Raw genomic sequence first — 23,852 nt, 5'->3', positions numbered from 1 at the left:
ACAACATATTTCCTTTGTTTCCATCAGATCAAGAACAACTTGTCCCAAGGAAAGATAACGACCCACCAGATCCCAGCATGGAGATGGAAGGTAAGATCCAAGTTTTTTTTTCAGTTGATTTGATCTTATATAAACTAATTGATAGTTTCAATGAGTCTTTATTTAGGTGATTTGTCTTTTCTAAGCTGATCTTTTTGATCTCTAGAGTATCATATAACAACGGTTGGTGGATTTGTTTTAAGATTGTAAGTTGCACTATTTTTCCTTTGAAATCAGTCTGGATCTATTTCACCAACCCAAAACAGGAGCCTGAGGTGGCAAAACAAATTTCAGGAAACAGCCTTGGTGGAGATGCTGGAAGCAGCAAATCAACAAGCTGCACTAATAATCTGAACTATTAAACAGTGCATTTCACAGCGATCTCTAAAGATGTGTAAAAGAACTTCAAATAAGTTCATCTTTTAGTTAAGTAGAATAATTTCACATATAGTTTTTTTTCTAAGTGGCACATAGGGTCAGGTTGTTTGGATAACTTTTCTTCCATAATAAGTGAGATGATCATTGGAAGACTGCTTTACATTTATTCAGGCAGGTTATGAAATGTCATTGAAAATCATGAATGTAAGAAAATATAAAACACAAAAAAATAAATAAAAGGTGGCAAATATTTTTTCACTCTGTCAAAGTGGGATTTTCCTTTTTATTTTTTAATTTTTATTTTTTTGCCGCTATTAAAGAAAGAATATTTGAATTGATGATGTTACTTATATGGGGGAAACTCTGCCTACTTGATTTAGCATATTAAGTCCATGGATATTATTGATTTTGCATGCACAATATTAATGCAGCACAGCAGCATGAAGTGTAACCTGGGCTAATATATATATATATATATTTTTTTTTTTATAAAAAAAAAAAAAAGCTGAATCATATTTAATGTCTTCTGACAACGAGACCCCTGAAAAGTATTGTGGGTGTAGCCACATTTGATAGAGGTTACTTGTCTTTGCCACAAACTCAAACGGTGAGCATTAAAGTTGTTTCAGGTAGCAATTTTATGCCATTACTGTGGAATATTACCAATGATTTTATTCAGGACTGGATCCAACAAAGTCGAAAGGTGAAATTATTGAGAAAGATTTTAAAAAACAGCATGTAATTTGGATCAGCAAGGGGCTTTTAATGAATCTCTCCTCTGGCAAGGTTTCTTTGCAGCTGGTGTTTATTTATCCGGACTCTTGAACGTCTGCTTTTGGTATATGAGCATCTCTTTTTAGTGGACGTTTACGTTTCTGACCACACATCCGTCTTTATTTGCCTCCAATTTTTGGTGGCCCCTCACTTCTTGAGCGCATTCTCCTGAGCATTAAAGGTTTGAATTTTAAACCCCGGCTGCCCGTCTTCCATTTTTGCTCGAACACAAAGGTTTGAGTCACTTTCTCACCTCCGTTTCACTTTCCCTTTGACTGACATTCAATTAATTTGTGGAGAGAGAGTGAGTGCTCCTGATGGAGATGAGATAGCCTTCTCCATCCTCTGTGAAAAGCCAGCAGAATATATCCTACCCACACTACAGACTTTCCTTCCCTGAAAAGCTTCACTCCAGCCTGTTGACTGTCTCGGCTAAGCCTGCCACTATCTGTCACTGTCTTGCGTACCATGGGCTGTGTACTGTTTGGCAGGACTGTCAGGCAGTAAACAGTAGTGTCAGTTCTGATTGGAGGCAGATTGCATTTTGTATAGAAAAGTAGGGGCCTCGGCCAGACTTCTGCCTAAACTGTTCCAGTTGCAAAAGATATTAAATCTCTTGCAGGCCAGTGGAGAACAGCTTAGCCGTGCGCAACCAGCTATTCACAAGACAAGACCAACTGATCCCAGAGCCAATACCTTTTATTAAAAATAATAACTGTAATCAGGCTGCCTACACATGACGGTGGAAGTTAAATCTGCCTTATTGAAAGCAGTAATAAAATGCCTCACAGTGACGGGAGGGATTAATAGTAAATCAAACAGATTGTGACATTACTGAGATCGTTCACGTTATCAATGATAATTATTAAGGACTTAATATTAATTAGTTATACTTTTGTGCCAACAAAATGATTCTGGATGAAGGATAAATTTGCCCCGGGCCGTGGAGATTGAAGTACTGGGCGTAGATGTTCAGAAAACCCTCACAACTTTCCCCCTCCATCCTAAACAATTTCCTTAAAATAAAAGGGGCAGTTCAAGATTTTTTATGTGAAGTTCTGTTAAAAAGGTGTAAGCAGTGAACATCCTACCTGCTTTAGATAATTCTCTTGAATGTGTACAGGTAGCATAAGTCCAGATTAGTTGGTAGCAAAAACCCAAGCCCTGAGGTGCAGGACCAAATTGAATTTAGAGGAAGAGTTGGTTGAAAACACGACAGATCCGATAAGAAAATATGCAGTTCAACAGCAGACCTTGAGCCTTGTATTGAGGATTCATTTACATTCAGCCAACTCAAAAATGTATAAAGTTATGGTTTGACAAAGCATGAAGAAGGGGTATGTAATCACTGGTGCGTGAAAATCTGAGTCATGTCACATGGAGCTATGAGGCGATTACATTTCTTAAATGTCTTTTTGTTACGTTTGACAGGCTGTGTGGGCACATTGTGGCATTTTATAGACTTCATTATTACTTCATCTTGAAAACTGAGTTTCCCGTGTCTTTGTCCTGTACATTTGATGCTTAAAAGTAAGTAGAGGCAAGATGCCTCCTCCAGGCAGTCTTTCCAAACAAGCTATTCAAGCCTTCTCATAATAGTAGTCATGAACCTTTAAAACATAACTTGGGAATAGAGTCCTGTAGAGTTAGATGTGGATGTAAGGGTTGTTTTGTAATTTTTCTGGAGGATTGCACAGCTTGACCTCAAGTTAAACCTTCAGAAACCTTCAGTTTGGGGAAATTCAGCAGATGTTGGGGGGACAAACAGATTTCTTCTCTGTAAAATAATCTTTCTTAGACTGATAGAGAGCAACACGTTTCTCTGAACTCATTAATATCAACCTTTTCTGGCTGTGTGCTGAAACAAACCTGGATGCGGTGGCGCAGCCAACCGCCCAGACATGAACCTTTTAACAAGGTCTGCACTCTTGCTCATCATCCGTTTAATTAAGTTCTTTGATTAGCAGCTTCTTGGAGCTAATTTCAAACTTAATTCCTGTGAAACCAGTGAAATTGTTTCAGAAGTTTTGTTTTTAGTTGTTTTTTTTGAGAGATTGTTTTTTATCAGTCAATTAAACTTCTGTATCCCTAGATTTAAAACCTACTGATTATTAGATCATGTTTATGGCCTAGTTGACAAGCACATGTACTTTCCTTTCATCTTCAGATTAACATGCTCATAGATCTTTATATATATATATATATATATATATATATATATATATATATATATATATATATATATATATATATATATATATGGCTTCTAAAGTACCTTCCTCACTTTTTGATTTTGCACATTTCTGTCCACCGTCGTCAGCATTGTCTGCTGACACTCTGCTTTTTTTTTCCACGCAGCTCAGTGTGTATCACAGCTAAATATCTCGGCCCCAACTCAGTCACGCTAAATAAGACACATCTATGTTTTATTCATTTTCACTGCTATTATCAGTATAATGTGTTAATGTAATAATCTGCTCATTCTGCACACACTCCCTCATATTAAAAAAAAAAAACAAAACGTGTAGGATTGTGTTTAGGTCATTTGCTGATGTTTCATCAGATCTTATTACCAAACCAATGCCATCTGTTGTTTACTTAGCAGGTTTTTCATCAAATAAATATGCAGTTAATTCCAAGCATTTACTCAACCCAGTGTTTTAATTCTGCATGCGGCAAAAACAAGATCGCAAATTATTTGTATTAAATAAATTCCTTTTTTTTTTTTAACTAGAATGACTGAAAAATAAAGATATGTGAAGAGGAGGAGGAGGGGACTTTTGATATTTTGAGCCATGCTGGGTTCTCAACTATTTGCACCATGTGAATAAAATATCACTCTGCAAATGCTGTGAGATTCTATACTTGATAGTTGGGATATTATAAAAGGCTCCCTAAATTGAATCAGAATCCAGACAGCCTATATGTATGAATATTCATGGCATACTTTAAAATGAAAATGGGAGCTACACTGTTATTGTGTTTGCCTCATTCTGGCGGTTTGCAAGAGTGGGCAGCCGCTTCACTGAGCTCAGTGCAACACCCATAAATTAAAATGAGACCGCCTAAAGCTAGGAATAAATAAATCTGAGCAGTGAGCAGATATTGTTTTTTCCTTCATGCAGTGAGATTCTCTTGGGAGAATCAATAGCATTTGTCTTGGTTTCAAAGGTAAGACTCAATGGCTGCACACAAATTTGATTCTGTATAATCATATCTGTATATTTCATGGTCTTTTCCCATAAAAAAAAAACACCTTTGGTGTAGGTTTCAAATGCAAAGCATTTACATCTGCATGATTGCTTGTCGATAGTATAGTAGACTGCTGGTCATTTATTATGTAGCTAGACAACCTATAGTAAAGCTGACAAGAACAGCAGGGATGTTGCAGAGAATTTATTTTTTATTTTTTTCCAAAATTTGTCCTCTTATCTTGGAGATCTGAGCACTCCCTGTTCCTCCTACCTTTGATCAAGCTGCTCCCCGGAGCAGGTTCTCTGTGAGATAAAAGCGGATCCTTTAATGCTGCCAAGAGAACATTTGTTGTAGAATGGCGGTCAGGCGCAAGCCAGGCTCGTAATCATTAGAACAGCACATAAAGACAAAAACCACACTATACAAAAGCCGCTATATTTATTAAATGACAGAATTGCTGTCAGATTTTCAATATCCACCATCATAACAAACAATCCAAAGTCACCTTGTGAACAATATAGATTTTTTTTCTGTCCTTGTCACTGGAATCAAAACTTCAAAATTACTGGAATACCAGACATTGGACAAACATGACAAGATTTTTTTAAAAGAGTAACTTTATTATCACTGTGTTTAGAGTTCCTATTTATTTATTCTTGTCATCTTCACATTGAACTACACACATATACTAGCTCTGGAAAAAATTAAGAGACCTCTTAAAATGATCAGTATCTCTGATTTTATTTTTTATAGATCTATGTTTCAGTAAAATGAACTTTGTTCTTTTATTCTATTAACTACTGACATGTGTCAAAATAACAAATAAGATGCAGCACTTTCAGACCACAAATAATGCAACGAAAACAAGTTTGTATTCATTTCGAAACAACAATATTAATGTTTTAATTCAGGAAGAGTTCAGAAATTAATATTTGGTGGAATAACCATGAGGTTTTCAAAGGGGTTCAGTGCAGTCGGCTCTTCATTTTTTCCAGAGCTGTACATTAAATACACTTTGCCCTTATTCTGGTAATCAATGTTGCACATTAATGTCCTATAAGTTTTTCGTCTCTCTACACAGTATACATTACCATTTAACTCATTCTCTAAAATCTACGGTATAAACATTAATCTCCCACGTTTTCACGTTGTTTATACTGAATTCTTAACTCGATCTGAATCTTGCAACTGAAATCAAGACTCATCAGACGAGTCAATGTCTTTTTCCAAATCGTTTTTGTCCAGATTGGCTGAGGCTGTGTGAAACTTAGCCCCAGTTTTCAGTTCTTAGCTGATGAGATTGTCACCCTGTTTGACATGCTACTGCTGTTGCCCGTCTTTCTTCAAGGCTGATGTGTGCTTAAAGATGACATTCTGCATGCCTTGGTTGTAACAAGTGGATATTTGAGCTACTTTTGCCAAACAGTCCTGCATCAACAACACCTCTCTTGTTCTTACAGTTGCTACCAACTGGAATTTTCTCATTTTCTGAAACATTCTCTGCAAACCCGATGGTTGTGTCAGGTGCTGAAATACTCAGACCAACCCTTCTGGCACCAACACCCGTCCAACTCCGTTAAATCCTATCTCTTTAGCAAGTCTTCTTCATAATCTCTAGATGCCCAACTGTTTGGGAATCGAGTTTAGTCAGGGAATCCGGTACCAAACATTTGGAAATGCTCTGAGCTGGTCCCTACCATCTGTTTTTGCAGTGTAAGAGAAGATTCAAGCAGAAAGTCCAACTGCCTCCACTAGTGCTGCAGGGGGCACTCCCATGGGCACACAAATCTCTTTACCCTCTAAGATCCACAAGCAGAAGTACGTTTTAGTGGAGGTGCGAGAATTTCCTTTTAATAACGTTCCTGGGAATTGGTTCCATTCTTTTTTACTTGTATTGTATTATTGATTTTAGGTATTCGACATCCCCAGAGGACCAGTTTAAGAGTGAGAGCACAGTGAGCTCTTCCTCAGCCTGGATTGCCACAGGCAGTTTGAACAAACTATGATGACATAATGACACTTTGTGTTTCCTCTTTGCTGCTAAAGCACCAGGAACAAAGTGAAATTTCTAAGAAATCCATTGTATATCCAGTTGAAGTTTCTTTCCTCCTCCTCTTTTTTTTTTTACCAGCATGAATAATTATTCCTTCAGAACCCAGTGGTATGGTTTCCCCAGAATTTGATGCTGAAATGCACTAAACATTTATGTTTCCTCATCTGCAGAAGCAAAAAGGATTTCAGCATTTACTTAATTGGTTGTTTTGTGGCCTTTTGTCTGAGCACTTTGTGAACGACAGGGTGTTGGTGATGTAAATCTGATTCTGAGGGGAAATTAACACTTTCCTGTAGTGACTTGTCAGCACACAATTAACTTTTGGCATAAAACTTCATACTGTAACACTATGTGACTCTTGAGGGAGCCGTCTGCCACTGGCTAAAAGGACGTTGGCCTTTGCTTTTTAAACAGGCACTGAGAGTTAAGTAATGGTAGCTGTAGCAGTCACAGCTTAGCTGAAGCTCTGTGCCTGAGTGCCATGAGTGGATACCCACAGTCTTATCATTATCCCTATTAAGCAGCTTTTATCGCTGAATTGCATTTGGCCTTTCCCCTCTGTCTTAAACTCCATTTAGTGACTTCTTTTAAGCTATGTTGGTAATTTCAGATCACGGCGAACCAAACTGATCCTGTCTCCTGTTGGTTCTGTGATGAATAAATGATGGACATTTTTCACAGTTGATTCTGTGGAGGTACATAATAGTAGATGGAGCTTCTTCATCCAAGAGAGTTTTATAAATTTCAAATTCTGTAGTCATAAATAATGCATAAAACGAACATTTCATTTTGGCTTTTGAAAACTCAAAAACTGAAATAATGGATCGTGGCGCAATTATTCTGGGGTAGTGTCAGGAAAAGAAACACATTTTTCGTGATAAAATCTTGATTTAGATTGATTATAAAAATGGATTTGGTTTTTTACTGGGATTCAGTGGAAAAGATGAAACACAAATTCATAAACAGAGCGAAATATTACAAGAGAGAGTTTATTAATTTGATGTTTATTGTTCAACACCCGAGGATGTTTGTTGTTGTTTTTTTTACATATCAATTTTATAGACAGGATTTTTGTCATGGAAAAAGTGAGATACGGAAAGTAGCACATAGAAAAAATATAACTGCATCCTTGATGCGATTGTAAAGTAAGACCCATTCAAGAGTTTTTTGAAGATTAAGCTGCAGTGTGGACTGCAGCTAGAGTCAGATCTTCAAGAATCACCACAGTCTGACATATTCAGGGTGCTACAGGCTACAACTGCCACTGCCTTACCTTGGCTAAAGATATGAAAAGAACTTGACTGTTGTTCAGTGGTCTAAAGTCCTCTTTAGAGACACAAAAACCAAGTTTTTCAAGGTGAAGTTTTCACAGTCGGCGATGATCAGGAGAGACGTCATTTCTACTGTCGGCCCAGTGTTTTATCAAGTCTAAAGTCAGCACAGCCATTTATCAGGAAATTTTACAGCAATTCATGCTTCCCTCTGCTGACAGGTTTTATAGGGATGCTGATTGGATTTTTTAGCAGTACTGGGAACTTGTCCACATTGCTAAAAGCACCAATACCTGGTTTAAAGACTATGGCAGCAGGAGCAGACACACCTGGTCTAAATACCACAGATTCTGTTTGGGGAAACAACAACATCAGCAAGAAGAAACGCTTAAAATATATGTATAATGTGTAATAAATCCACATGCATGTATGATGTAATCACTGATGCAAATGTTAATTAATAATTTTTAAGAATCTATTTTCAATGAAAAATTGCGTATTTCAAATTGTGTCATCTGCAACTCCAGCTGTAGAACTGCACAGATACATTACTATGATATATCTGCATTGGATGAGGACAAGGCTCTTGTACTGAATTAATGACAGTTCAGCATACTATAGTACAAATTGCAAAGGAAAACTCCAAGGAGCACAGCCACTTATTTCGGAAAACTGGTCATAAATATGCATGTGGCAGGCTTTTTGTTGCTATGGTGACTATTCAGTAACTGGCAGCAGTGACTGACAGTGATGTTAGGCTAAAATTTAGGCTGTTTTGTTTGTTACTTAATTTGTTTGTTTGCTATGCAATTCATGTATTATTACAGACGGCACTCTCCATCCCCATCTTGTAATGTGGCTCTTTTGATGAGAAACACTGGACTCTGGTTCTCTTTACTGCTAAGACTAGACCAACAATGCATTTGCCGTCCATTACGCCGGTCACCTCTGGCCCAGAATCTGGCTTCAAAGAGACGGGGCTGCATCTAACAGGCTGCAAGGGACACAGTTTTCTGTTCTGCTTTGAAGCTCCTCTTTTGATCAGCTCTCTTCCACTGTCTCTACCCACTGTTTGATTTACAAATGAATCAATTCTATGCACAGGCAGAATTTGCCAGCTAGTAACAAATGGGCTTCTGAAAGGTCTGGAATATCTTACACAGACACACGCCTGCACAGATATCCTTATTAGAGCGGTCCATTTATTTTTGGTTATTTTATGGAGCCTAATATAAACTTTAGGCCTAAACCTTACCTTGGTACCAGAAATATCCCCCAGAAAGGATTTAAATTTCAGACCAGAGAAGTTACTACACCAGGATAGATTTTAACAAGGTACACGGACTTCCTAACAAACCAAACCCAAATGAATAAAACATTTATTTGAGTGATGCGTGATCTCTGTTTGGCTAGCCTGAGGACAATTTAATGCCTGAGCCACTAGAGCTAAAGTTGAGATACAACACTTCTATGAGACCCAGACATGGGAGGCTGGATTTTTTTAATCCTTACCCTCTTGAATTGCCATACTTCAGATATACAACAATTTATTGTATTTCCCCAGTTTCCTCTAAATGTGTAGTGTGGTAAGTTAGTGTGTAAACTAGGGTTGTCTCATCACCATCATTGGGCTGGCTATTGCTGTGAAGCTAATATTTAAACAGATATTGTTAGCTTATGTCGACTGGAGGGTTTACTGCTTCACTGTGGCAGATAAAGGAGCCTTAAGTTGCTCTTAAGCGTCACTGTCATAACGTTACAGTGTTCGGTAACACTTTATTTGAAGGGGGGTGAATTGTCATGTCACTTTCATAAACATGACATAATGCCTGTCATGAACATGAATAAGCCTTCATGAATATTTATGACTGTTGTCATAAAGCGTCATTCAGTAAATTATGACACTTTTAATACAAAGCCGACATTATTCAAAATGTCTTTGTTATGACAACTTGACATTAACCAAGAAATCATTACTGATATAAATTTGTTGTAAAATTATTACTGACTGCACTTTAAAAATTAGGTAACTTTATGTTATTAAAGGTAAAGTTTAAACAGTAATGATTTATTGGTTAATGTCAAGTTGTCATAACAAAGACATTTTGAATAATGTCAACTTTGTATTAAAAGTGTCATAATTTACCGAATGACGCTTCATGACAACAGTCATAAATATTCATGAAGGCTTATTCATGTTCATGACAGGCATTATGTTTATGACAGTGTCATGACAGTGTTATTCACCCCTCTTCAAATAAAGTGTTACCCAGTGTTCTATGTTAACCTGCTGTGAGATGCTGGATTGTTTCTGACGCCTTTTCCACTTCCTCTGGGATCTTACCTGGTGTGCTAGGTCTCATGCTCAGGTCTATGATTTGGTCATATAAACCACTTGAACTTTCTGTACATCCCATGCATACTTGCACCTTGCTTCTTAAGTCCTCACACTCTAAAAGGAGCATTTTCCTGAAACATCTTTTGATTATTTTAATGTTTTACTACAAATCTTGACCTGGTAACATGTGAACGCTGTGTTACAAAAGTTTCAATCAGTCAGTTAGTGAGAAAAGAAATAATTTACATTTTCTGTCTATTGTATTAGCTCTGAATTCTAGGTCAGGAAATCAACAAATGTTTATTTTCCTACAGTGGAGAAATTCACTTGGTGATTTATGTATTTGCTTGGATTCATTGAGATGCAAAAAATGAAATCAGTCTTCATCTTTCTAACAATTACTGATTTTAATTCTAGTTATTTATATACTGTACACCCACTTTACAATAAATGCCACCTCAAGGCGTTAATATTGGAGTTGCATAATATGAGGAAAACATGTAATATGCAATAGTCAACAGTGATGATGTCTTTCTACCTATAGTGAGAACTCTATCTGGTTCCTGGAAGTAATGAAATTTATAATATCCATCTCAGCAGCATTGACATTTCACTGAGAAAAGTTGCATCTGGCAACAGCAGCTCTTTTAGCAATGAAACTAATTAGTTTTGGTAATGAACTACAGTTTCTTTCAGAAATATAAATATTTTTTTCTCCAGTTCATTATGTTCATTATGCCATATGTTGATTTTTTTTTATCCTTGTGTTCAACGATATTCTGTAAACAAAAAAAAATAAGAAAAAGATCCTTTGTAATCTCTCTGCAAACTTTTGATTTAGATTGAACTGTATTAGTTCATGTAACCTGGTTTTTGCCATTTTTTTAATGTATTTTCCACTGTTTTGTAGTTTCAGGTAAATTGTGAAAATGTAAAAGGAGAGAAGTAGTTTGTTCTTACATAAACACTAGCCTGCAAAAAAACCCCAATCCCCATCATGTCAAGAGCATATGGTGTTAAGTTCTGTGTGGTATATTATATATATTGGAAAGTTATGGTTGGTCATCAAATTCATATTGTTAAAAACAGATACTGGTTTAAGATAATTTCCATGAGACGTCTTAATTATCCAAAGAAAGCTGCCTGTCTCCGTTTCAAACTCCACTAGAGACATATTCACTCGGTGCTTTTGTCGGGTCGATCCGTCAGCCCGTTTTCTCGCTGACCTTTCACTGACAGACAGATGCTTTTTGTTTTCTCTACAGTGTAGACTTGTGTTTTGATTATATTGACCAGTCCAATCTATGATCTAATTTAGACACCTTGAGGTGTCTTTACAAAAAAATAAAAAAAATAGACACAACACCTAAAACCAGCAAACATGCTTGCTCGTCATGGTCCCCCAGCAGTGGTGCGTCCCATTTTAATCTATCACCGTGGTTCGCCACGTCGTGCAGTGCCAGATTCACTGTTCCCCAGCAAGACGGTCTCTGCCTTCATGTAAGAAACCACAAAAGGTATTGAAAACAGCAGCGGGCAGCTGCCTTGCAGCGGGCCCTCTAGCAGCGCGGGGGGAGTCTAAAGATTATGTAAAGTATTTCAGTGAGTGATGAGAGCAGAGCAGGCCACCACTGACAGCAGGTTTAGCAGGTATGTAGGTCACACACAGGGAGGCCTCTTTTGCATTATTCCCTTCCATGTCTATTTTTGTGTTGTCTTCTCCGTTCACTCCTTCACTTAATCAGCTCCTCACTTATTCCTTTCATCTCCTGGTATCTCGGTGCTCCGACTCCTGTTTTAATCTCTTCAGTTGTCTCCTTACACACCGTGGTGGCTGTCTCACGCTACTTTGGATGAAGTGGGGAATAATAAAGATTTTTAAAAAAAATTAAAAAAGGAATTGACAGACACTGCCAACTAGAACATTTTTCCAGCTTTTTTTTTGTTTAGTTTTTTTCTACGCAGGGCAGTTGGTGTGTTATTAAAGTCATGCCATTGGTCATTTTCTTCTAATTTTCTTTTATTGTTAGCTGCAGCATATTTTCCTTCCTTCCACCGCTTGCTGCCCTCTAATCATCTTTGCTTTCCTCTGAGTGGGAGCTTAACCCCAAAGCAGATGGTGTCCTGTTCTCTTTTTCTCCTTATTCAAAGTGCTTTTTGTTTTCTCATCTTGTCAAGCATGGCTCAGGGTTGTGTAATAAGCTTGGGTCTTTTCAGCGTGTTTAGAGGACCCTGACCCAACTTGGAGCCACCCCACCACAACCACCACCACTGCAAGGTTACCCAAACCCACAGGGGTGCACAATGCTACTTAGTGTCTACAAACCCTTGGCCTTTTCTTAAGGAGAAGAAAGCCGGAATATTAATGAAGACTCTTGGCTTTTTCAGGAGGATAACAGTGGAGAGGGGGCAGTCACAGTGTTTACTGAACAGACTTGTTTTCATCTCCACGGCCCGCAGGTCACAGCTCAGTGCTCTTTAATTGGCTTAGATTGTCAGACAGTGTTCTACCTCAAAGAAGAGAAAACTCCAGCTATCCAATACTGACACACCTCCCTTTCTCACAAATATCCTATTTTTCCTCCCCCTCCCATCCTGTTTTGGGAGAATCAGCTCATGCAGTTAAGCTCTTTCCACAAGCCTGCACTACAAATTTAACATTAACATATGAAAATAGGCTGCTTTCCACATTTACCAGCTCATTAGTTCTTTTGGTTGGGCACTTGAGGTCTGCTGTTTTGCTTCAGTAGGGATGTCTTTGATTATTTTTGTAGTAGGCTTGCCAGGCCCAAAGCTGTTAGTCCATGTAAAGTTCAATGAGAGATGCTTTGATACTTCTTTAATACACATGGTTCAATACGGAGCAGACCAGAGGCTCTAAAGACCACCCGGTTTACGTGCTGAAACTATTCTTGCTCTCATTTAATTCAGTCTGTTTACTAGGTTTGTACAGTCTTTAAAAAATTAGCAAAACTGTGGGATTGAATTTTAGTATTCACCAGGTCAGAATGTGTGTGAAGTAATTATAAAAAAACGTATCACACATCTGTCAATCCTCCATCTTATTTATAGTCAGTGGTGTTTGCTGGTTCTATATTCAACATTTGAGCAGAGTCTGCGAAAACCACAAGTGAACTTTTGCATCTGTACTTTAATAGCAGTTTTAAAACTATAAAAACTGTTATGAAAACATGAAGGAGATCAGTATTTAGCATAATGAAAAACTGGTTTATCAAACTGAGCAGTCTGGTACAATAATTTAGTACAAATTTAATCCTATGCACTGGGAATGCAACGAAGTAAAATTCAGATTGTTGTTTGTTTTTTGTTCTTCACTGTACTCTGAATTTTCCCTGTGGAGGTTATTAAAGTATATTCATCCATCCATCCATTATGATACATGCTTATCTCACAGAGGTTGCGAGGGATGCCGGTTCCTATCTCCAGGTCGCCAGTCCATAGCAACAAAGTATATTCATTCATTCCATAATAAAGTATGTTCTAACCCAGTCCAATCCAAATTACAATATGAAGCAGTGAAATTTTGTTTAACATTTACTGTCAGTTGGTAAAACATTATTCAGTCTATGGAAGCTCAGACAACTGAATTTGTAGCAATCCTTTCTTCTGAAAAAGTTATCTTCATTTTGTGGAAATAAAGCTTCGACAGGTAGTGCTGCCGGCCTTGATAGTTTCTTTATTTATTTCTCAGAACGCCCTCAGGTGCCTAATAAAACCCACAAAACAGAGCTTACTCTGGTGAGATAGAAATACTTTGTATTCACTGAAGGAGATTTAATCTGTAAATGGACCTATCAGATGATATCCATTGCTCAGTGTAAGAAGTCAGCAGTGAATGGTTTTTAGCTCCTTCCTGAGCTGAGACTGTGATAGGTCATGTTCATTGTTTGACTGCGAACTTGTTCACCTGCGTGATCTTCTGGAGATCAAATCTTCCAGACCGGTTCGCACGGCATGTCAAAACCATGGCTCTGGGATTAAATGAAGGGGAAAAAAAAATTATCCTGGGGAACTGACTCTGCAAGGTACAGATCTCCCCACACCTCCATTGATTATTTTTCCAACCCTATTCTTTTACTGTTAAAGAAGGATAGTTGAATAAATGTCACTGAGGTGTCGTGTGGCTGTAGGACAAAGAGAACATCCTCTTCTACCCAAAGGGTCCCATCTGGAACATTAAGCAAAGTAGGCTTCCAGTTTAACGGTGGTGTGACAGATGAGATTTGATTATGATGAGAAATAAACGGGGATTTTGCCAAACAAAGGCGGCCACTATTCAAATATCTGTTTTTCATACAAAACTTTTACTTGCTTCTGTCTATTTATTTTAGATCTAAAGAGATTTTCTACTGTAACACATTGTTGTTGTGCAGAACACTAACGCTGACCAACAAAACGCTAACTACCCCTTGTCTAATAAATGAATGGAGGGCAAGGGGATGTAATTTTCTGCTTGTCTGCAGATGAGGGTGACTTATGCCCAACTCTCTTCCTTCCTGTCCTCCTCTTCTGTGTGGAAATGTGAGCACATGCACATTTCCTCTCCTCCTGAAGGCTGGAACTGATATGAAGTGCTAAAGATAGTAAAGGTTTCCTAATCATTCTAGAGTTTTTGTTTTCAACTCTGTGACCTACAGTGGATTTAATAAATCTTAATACCCCTTAAATATCTCTGAATCTTTGTTTTGCTGGTAGAAACTCCAATGTGTTCTATTGGGATTTTGTGTGTTAGACCAGGTGTGTCCGCCTCCCGTCCTCAAGAGTCAATATGTCCAACATACCTTAATCAAATGGCTGAATTACCTCTTCAGCATGAAGTCCTGCTAATGACCCACTTAGTTGAGTCAGGTCTCTTAATGCAGTGATGCATCCAGACATTGCAGGACATTAGACTTCATGGACTGCAGTTTGACACTTAAGTGTTAAACCAACAGAAAGTAGTGCATGATTGAGAAGTGGAAGGAATAGGATACATTGTTTTTAATATTTTTTGAAATAGAAATTTGAAAAGCGTGGCATGCCGTTTTATTCAGCCCCCCGGGGTGAATAAACCACCTTTTGCTTCCCAAGTGTTTTTGAATGTCCCCAACAGCCTTGAAGTGTCAGATTATCAAGTATGCTCCATCTTGTCACATGGATAAGTTTGGATCAAATACATGTCATTGTAACTCTAGCAAAATGCACACCCATTATGGTCAGAGAGCTTACATTGCCTCTGCAAGGCTGTGCATGGTGGCGCCGTGCACAGCACCTCTGCATTGTCATCCATCACAATTATAACCTAGAAGTCCTATTTTTTGCAGGATGCTGGAGCACATATGGAGTCCGTCTACAAAGATCATACCATTCCAACAGGAAAATCTATCAGCACAGCAGCTGTATTTTCAAAATAATTCACTAAGACAAACTACATTTACTTGAAATACTAGCTATAGTAATGAACATATGGGTATATTTATACAGATATGCTGTTGGCATGTATCATTTAGGGCGATGCATACACACAAAATGTGGCTTTAATGCTAAAGGCTTTAATGTGTGCAGAAAAGATGCATGCGTGTAAATCCTGGGTTAGGTTTTGTGAATTTATTACTATTTATGCGAGTCCTCATAGCTATGCGTATGCTTAACTGGTTGGTCTGATCTTTATTTAAGGGAATCAGAATCAGTGTGATTGACCAAATGTTAACATTACCAGAGGTAAGAATGTTTATTCGGTCTAGGTTTTGAACTCCGTATCACAGTGGCACTGTCAGATATATGGAATCAGATCAAATAATCGTGTAAACATTTTTGTTTCAGCAGCTATGAAGCAGAAACAGGATGTGTGAGTTTTCAGAAACATTGATGTAATGTCTCCTCGGCCTCCTGCAGACGAACTTACTTCAGCGTGCTGTTTTTCTCATCTTCCCTTGCCCTCTCAACACTGTGCCTCTCCTTCACCATAATCTTGACGGAGGCCAGTTTTTTCTTTCTCCCCCCATCTTGTTTATGTGTTTGCCACAGCAAACTCCCAGATCTTTTTTCTAAATGATAGCCTCTCCACTCTCAGCTCACAGGAGCCAAATTAGAGAGTGAGACAGAACTACGTTCCAAGCTTCAGGCAGGCAGTGGGAGGCTGGGGCCACAATCAGCTGAAACTGTGGAGCTTTTTTTTTTGTTTTGTTTTGATTACTGTCGGATATTAGAGGAGCAGGATGCTACCTTAGCACCAAGACTGTACTGTTATTACCTTGGAGGGAAGATGTTAGAAGTGTGTGGAATGAAGCGAGTGCTTTAGTGAGCTCCTTCCTTGAGCTCCCTGCTTTTGTGTTGCAGGCTTTGTTCTTACATCAAGCAACTTCACACGTCCCACTTCCAGTTTTCTAAAGATGAAGCTATTTACCTGAATATAATAAAAAAAAGAGATATTTTGTGGAACCCAAGTAAATCTGTTACACAGAGTGAAGTATTTCAAACCTCCTTACTTTAATTTTGATGATTATGGTTTAAAGATGATGTAAACCCAACCCATTTGGTGAGTTAGAGAATTAGAGTATTACATAAGGTAAATAAAAATTTTGTTCATTTCTATGCACATAATACTGGTCCTCTAGAGTCTTAGACTTTGATTTCCAAATGAGACGTAAACTTTACTTTCATGTGAAAAGAGAAAATTAGACCATTGAGCAACAGCCCGGTTCTTTTTCTCCTCAGCCCACGTAAGACACCTGTAGCCCATGTGTAGGAAAGCAACCAGCTTCTTTAGCAATCTCCTTGTCTTACCTTTTTTATAAAGCGTGTCAATGACTGTCTTCTGGACATCTGTCCAATCAACAGTTGGCTGCATGATTGTGTCCAACTGACCCAGACCAAGAGACTAATTAGAGGCTGAGTAAACTCAGTGTATTGAGTTAATCACCATCGATTAATGTGACATCATAAGTCACATTATGATTACGGTTATATGTAACCGTTTTGCAATTTTCAAAATTTCTGACACCACATGTTGAGTTTTAATTATCTGTAAATCATAATTGTGAAGTACAAAATGATATCCATGGTTTTCAAAAAAGATCTACAATTTAATAGTCAAAAATGTATTCTGTCTTTTGTGTTTGTGTACCTTTTGTCTAAAAGCTGGCATAAATAAGTCGGTCAAATATTATGTTTTACAAATTGAGCCAAAAGTTTAAAGTGCCTTCATCAATATGTTGAGTTTTTATGTCAGAGGTTTTCTTCCTCCCCATAATGGACAGATTTGTGCCTTGCATAAGTAACTTCAGTCCCGTCAACAGATTCTCCCTCCTGGGCTCCGTCTCTGAAACTTCTCCAGAGAGACCATGGATTTCATGGTTGCAGGTTTAATAACTTCTTCCTTGATTTTCATGTTGATGACTTATGCAAAGGTTCTGCATCTCTGAAGGCTATAAATTGGTTACCCAGGGTTTTATTTAGGGATGCCTGGTTATGTCTGATATTCAGAGTATGAATTAGTCATTAAAAGTCAAAACCAAAGACCAAGCAGAATTTTTGTAGGAAAAAGGGCTCAGTGAAAAAGAAAAGTAAGCACAAACAAGTATGCATAGTCTAAACTAAAAGAACAAACATGTAAACATCGAAAATATTCCTTTTTACTCTCTGTTTAAGGATGATATTTTGCCTCGTGGGCAGTTCAATGTCTCAGATTAAAAGGCAAAAAGCTATACAAAGGCTCAGACTGTTGTTGCTTCATCCTTCCTGCTTCTCAGCAGTACTTCTGTCCCTCTGGTGTCTACAAAAGGAAAAGTTTATGCTGAAATATTACAACAGATTAAATACAAAAAAGAGTGTGTTTTCTTCTTTTTATGGACGTCTTCAGAGCAGCCACGGAAACAAAGACTAATGTTGCTTACATGTGCTTTTTTTTAAAGGTGGCATGGTATTTAAATCCAAAGCTGTAATGATCACCAGGAACCTCCATTTTTTTAACAACTCGGTAAATGACCTTGACTGCAGACATACAGAATGACGACTTGCTTTGGATCCTGCACATTCTTCTGTTGTGTTTAAGCAGTTGTATTTGTTTACATTATCACAAGCCTGCCTGGGGAGAGCGGGTTATTTTTGTGGCGTGCTTTGTTGGAATGATTGTTGTTCCAAAGAAGGAAATGCGGAGGTTTGCTCAGGGAGCGACGATAAAGGAGTTTTGTGACTACAAAGGTAACAAGTAGGATAGAGAAGAGGGGGAAAGGATGTTTGTAGGGGAAGGGGAGGAGGGTCTCTAGCTGCCTTACAGGGATGGCAGCCTGTAATTAATTTTGCATGAGTCTTTCTCCCATTGTGTGTTTGTTTTGTTCTTTTTTTGTGAAATATAACTCTTTAGGAAGGCAGTGAGTTTTCAGGGATGAGAGAAAGCATTGGGTCAGAAGTGTGAAGCTGCCGTAAAGTCCTTGGACTAAAAATAAATTGGAACAGCAGCTTGCAAGCAGAATGATTTCAGACAATGATTAACGTTAATACCTGAGTAAAGGCAATGTCTACATCAATATCTGCTCTGCATTACAGATTCCTCTGAACCCAACGCTGGCACCAGCAACGGCGGTGAGTAGTGATGCTAAACACTTTGTGTAATCAGCCCAACACAAAAGGAGAGGAGGAAGAAAAAGGATATGCAGTGTTCAAAAATCATTCACAAGTTGAAATCTGAAAAGTTTGGCCTGTTTTTAGTTCAATTTACGCTACCGTAAATAGCATGTTCAACTCATCATCCTGAATACACTATCCCCTATAACTTTAAATTTGCTGTGAGGTGCTTTTTTTTAAGAGAAAGTGATTGAGGTTCACCTTCCAGTATGACAATAACATTAAACAGCCCAAGTATGCAAAAAAGGTTCATATCAAAGCCCTAGTATAAGGCCAATAAAGTCTGAGGCAAGCCTTGAAAGGTATTACTCACATACACTTTCCTTCGATCCTGAACTATTTTGCAAAGAAGAGTGGACATAAATTTCAGTCCAATCATATAAACTAATTCAAACTCAATTTAATTTTGTTGTTAGTTTTCTGTTGAAGGAAACCATGCAGATTGCATTGAGTCATTGACTTGAAGCATTCATTCCCCCTGAACAGGTCTGTGGCGGCAGTAGAAAAGAAAAAAACTCCCTCTAGCGACCGTCTGCAGCGACCTTTAGACAGAGCAAATACACAGAAACAAACAGAAGATCAAAGTGTACTTTCTATGTTAAAGAAAAGTGGACATTTAAAGGCAGAATAGTGACTCCTACAATGGCTTCATCTAGAAGAGAAATGCAGCTAAGCAGATGAACTAGGAGCTAATTTTCTTTAGGGTTTCTTTAGAAAAGCTCAGTAGCTATTTCTAGGAAAGTTACAGACTTGGCATCTAATGAGGTGACTTCTAAAGCTAACTTGGTTGCACCTGATTTCATTTACCAGCATCAGAGTAAAGAGGTTCAATTAAAACGTATGCCATATTTTCCAGGTTTTTTTTGTAATAATAAGTATAACTATGTATCATTTTCTTCCCTTCCATGACTACATCTTACTTTCTGTTGGTCTGTCGCATAAAATCCAGATAAAATACATTTAATGTTTTGGTAAAAGTGAAGAAGCTAAGAGGGATCGTCTACTACCGACAGCCACTCGGTTTCTTCTTGCAACTTCCCTTTCTATTTACTAATTCACACCACATCATAGTACATATTAGCATTCAGTATATGTGGAAGCTGCTGAAACTGTTTTTATGATAAAGAATGTAGTTTTGTGAAGGAGGAACACTACCTTTAATCTTGAGCCTTAGACAGATGCATGAGAACTATAAATTTGCTCAGGTTGATTCTGAAGCTTTGGTGAGCATATGCTGTTGAGGTATGTTGCAGGTTTTCTTTGCTTATAACCCTTTCCCCCCCCATTTTCTGTTCTCTTAGAGGATATAAAACCTGTTGAGAATCCAGAAAAATCTTCTTTGACAAAACCTGAAGACCCAAAGCCCAAAGGTAAGGGCACGGAGGAAACATTAACAACCTCTCACGGGCTCATGCACATCTCTATTTTTAAGAGGGTTCCTATTAGTGGCCACAGCCACTGAATTAAAATTCAGTTTATTCAGAGAATCCTGAGCTATGTGCAGGAAATTGTTGCCTGGGTTCATCCCCCTGCATCAGTTTTCCTCCCCGTCTGTCTCCATCTTCCCGTCTCTGTAGGGGAGTGCAGGCCATTTGTACGTGCTCCTCCAGGGCCAAATGCATTTGTAACTCCACTCAACCCATTTCAGGTCTGCAGTGTTAACCCTGATATCTCGACACACAAGTGTCGGCACGTCTTTGGAGATTGAGTGTGATAAATTACCTGAAAACCCGACCATCGGACGTTTAATAAATCAACTGTAAAATGTATATTATTTTAACATGCAGTGACCGCAGTGGTAGTAATCATCCCAATAAATCATGTTTGATAAGGGTACTGTGCCACTGTTATTCTCAGATTTCTATCAAAGTTTTGGTCCAATTGCATTGCATTTGTATATTGACACATTTACATTTCTATCACTGGAAATGTATTTTGTTTTTTTTTTGTTTTTTTCTTTTCCATTCAGGAGAATTGTTAAGCCAGAAATAGGGACTTGGGTATTGCAAAGAGGAGTTTCCAGGTAGAGGGGGGAAAACAAAGAAACGAGGATCTGCTATGAACAGATTGTTGGGTTTGAATAAATAGGACAGAGTAGCAGCATATGAAATAAGTTGGCAGAGAGACACGTGGTGGTGTAGAAAGGGAAAGCTTTAACAATGCCAGACAAAGCGTCAGGGAAGAAAAAGGTTGTTGTCTAACAAGCGTAAAGATCACGGTGGGATGCTTTATTATGAATCTGGTCAGCATAGACTGTTCTTTTTAATCAGCTAGAGTACAACTTAGGAGAATCACAACAGGCTGTCCTCTTTTCTGAGTCCAGGTAATGGATTATTTCAGCTTCACTAAAGGTTAATAAGATAGAGAAATGGAACGGCCTCTCAATTTCAGATTGAATTTTGCCTAAATTTTGGGTTTTGATGCAGAATATTTTGATCTGAACCACGTTGACTCGGCTATACCTGTAATTTGATAAGTATGTTTTAATTCGGCACTCCAATGCAGCCCCAAACTAAGGCCCACAGTGGGAGAGGATGGGGGGATATCTCTATATATGTTTGACTATTTATCTATTCCTATTAAATAACTAAAAATGCTTATATCTTCACATTTAATAGGTCAGACACCAAATATATCCTAAAATTCATCATTTAGCATAGTGGAAACTGTCTATGAATTACTGCAGAAGTCAGTATAAAACTATGAACATGATATCAGTTATTAAAAAAAAAGATTAGGGTTAGCCCTCGACACATAGGCCAGTTTTGCCTCATTTTTGCAGCCACTCTGATCTTTTCCTATTCTGGTATTTAATCATTTTAAATAAAAAAAAACATATTGCAAACTTGAGAAAGCTGAGCAGTATGACTTAAAACTGAGTAAATGTATGAAAGCATGATTGACCTTTTTCCCCTGTTTATTTCAGCATCATAACAGGTTAGGATGTTAAATATCAAACAGTAAGAAGTTTGATATTTATACTCATTTTGTATACATTTTAGTGGCCTTGTAGTATAAAATTCTGAGTGGCAGGAAAAAGGGGGCAAGACTAGGATGTGTGTCGAGGAGACTCATTTTGAAATAACTGTTTTCGGGTATCTGAAGTAGTGTGATGAAAGTTTTTATATCAAGCACACAATAAATATGAAATTGCCAATAAGTTTGTATAGCAACAAAAACGTAATGACACTGGCAAATAGTCATGACCTAAGGACAAAGTAAACAACAAATAAACATATTTTTGGCACACACATGTAAGGCACAAAATAAATGTAATCAGTTACAATTTTTTTTTATTTTTATTAAGTATATGTTTTTAAAATGTTAATTTTTTAAGAATGGAAATTAAAACTTAAGCACGGTATTTGACGGTATTTTCACGTCCCATTTTAATTTTCTGTCCAGAATCTGCTGAGAACAAAGAATGACCTACTGAGAGGAGAACAATCAACCTCATCTGACAGCCAGTAAACTGTGCAAAGGCCAACCCCACTGGTGTCAGACGGGTCCATGTCAGAATGGGCTCTGACACTGGCCCAGGACAACCAGAAACTTCACATGATGCTCACAACCCCAACTTTAATTAGCTCTCCACCTTTTAATTCTTCCCTGAAGTATGTATGTACTGTATGTAAATGTATGTATGTACAAAACCTTGCTATAGGACTTGAACATATCAACCAGAAAAGAAGAGCCATACCTCACTGTGTGTTAGTCATCCATCATTTTGCCAGCAGGGTGCAAAGAGACGAACCAGGTTCAAGTGTTTATTTGCTAAAAGCCACTGTGAGAGCTCGGTCAAGCTGTCAGAGGGCAGCAGCCGCAGCTCCTACATGTTGACACTCCTGACTGGATGAGGCTTAACATCAACCTTTTTGTTCCTACAATTCCAACTTGGCAATATACAGGTTCATGTTCTGCATTTATGGGGCTTTTAGATTGCACCGTTGGTGCAGCGCCAAGTCAAATTAGCCAATAACTGCAAGGCAACGTGCCATTCCCTGGCAACTCATGCGTTAACATCCCAGATCACACAAACCAGGATGCGGCCGTCTCTTGACAAATTGATTAGCCCTTTTTTTTTTCCTCCCCCTGTTTTCTTCGCCTTTTCCAGTGCATGCCAGAAAATTGCTTTGAATTTCACTGTCATAAAAAAACAAAGAACTAGCCCTTCTTCACTTTTGCTCGTCTTCTTTCCAGATTGTTTATAATTGTACGGGAAGGAATCTGCCTTATTTCATATCAGACAAAAAATAATGGTATCAGACTTAAGGAGGAGGGCCAAGTATGATTTTATGCTTGTGTTTTGCTTGCAGATGATTTGTATTTTTAATTACATCACAATGGCTATTGCCTGTTGTTAAACATTTCTTGTTTTATTGGGTTGAATTTAAAATGGTTTTACTTTCTTTTAATCATTAGCTAATTATTTTGGGTGGTGCCATGCTAAAGAACAGATGAATTACAGTTCTATGAAATGATGATGCCTTCATACTTTGATGTTTGCTTTGCTAAACTATAACAGAAACAACTAATAAAGTTTAAATTCAAAGCCCTGTGTCAGCTTATAATGCTCATTGTGTCATTTTGGTTTCGTCATGACCTGCTGTGCGTTTTAGACCAGGAAATTCTTAGTAAGGAGGGAAGTATTTTGAAAAATACAACCAGAAGTTAATCAGCAGGAAATCAATATCCAGGCATTAATTTTTGAGTTTCCTAATGACTAATCTCTCCACAAGTGTTCACTAGCAGAAAAATTATAATTTGCTCAATTGAATCTGAAACTTTGGGTTTTATTTAGTTTTGATCTGTCAATCACTGGTTAGAGCAGAGGTTCCCAAACTGTGGGGCACGCTCCCTAGGGCGCCGTCTGGATAAAAAAAAAAAAACATGAACGCTGTATGCGTTGGGTTTTTACCTTAGAATGGTCAACTCTCTGTTATTTCTATGTCAATTTTATCAGCAGTTAAAACTGTTTAATCCGTTTTTAACATGTCGTACCCTTTTTTTCCAAGCCGCCTTTAAATGCAAAATGAGCGCTACTACGCTCGTGCTGGGTTTACACCTGTGCGGCAGTGAAGGAGACCTGCTGCTGCTGTGCAGAGCTGCGCAGGTTTGTGTTAGAATCATGGCAGCAAACCAGCAAAACGCAAAGAACTTTTCACAGTTTTTCCCCCAA

At 38.0% G+C, this 23,852-nt stretch overlaps 1 protein-coding gene across 1 annotated transcript in view; it reads left to right on the top strand.

Annotated features, from left to right (window-relative positions):
* The window catches only part of LOC106961704 (glutamic acid-rich protein-like), a 44,482-nt gene extending 21,255 nt beyond the window's left edge, over positions 1-23,227 (top strand). The window contains exons 7-10 of the mRNA XM_015055602.1: positions 28-90; positions 18,596-18,631; positions 19,975-20,043; positions 22,079-23,227. Coding sequence (XP_014911088.1) covers positions 28-90; positions 18,596-18,631; positions 19,975-20,043; positions 22,079-22,101 — 191 coding nt within the window. The 3' untranslated portion in view covers positions 22,102-23,227. The remainder of the gene's footprint in view (positions 1-27; positions 91-18,595; positions 18,632-19,974; positions 20,044-22,078) is intronic.
* The last annotated feature ends 625 nt before the right edge of the window (positions 23,228-23,852 follow it).

This window comes from Poecilia latipinna, unplaced genomic scaffold (genome assembly GCF_001443285.1).
Source record: "Poecilia latipinna isolate Pla-1442-1.1 unplaced genomic scaffold, P_latipinna-1.0 Scaffold1325, whole genome shotgun sequence".
Taxonomy (NCBI): domain Eukaryota; kingdom Metazoa; phylum Chordata; class Actinopteri; order Cyprinodontiformes; family Poeciliidae; genus Poecilia; species Poecilia latipinna.
This window is presented reverse-complemented; position numbering and strand designations above follow the sequence as displayed.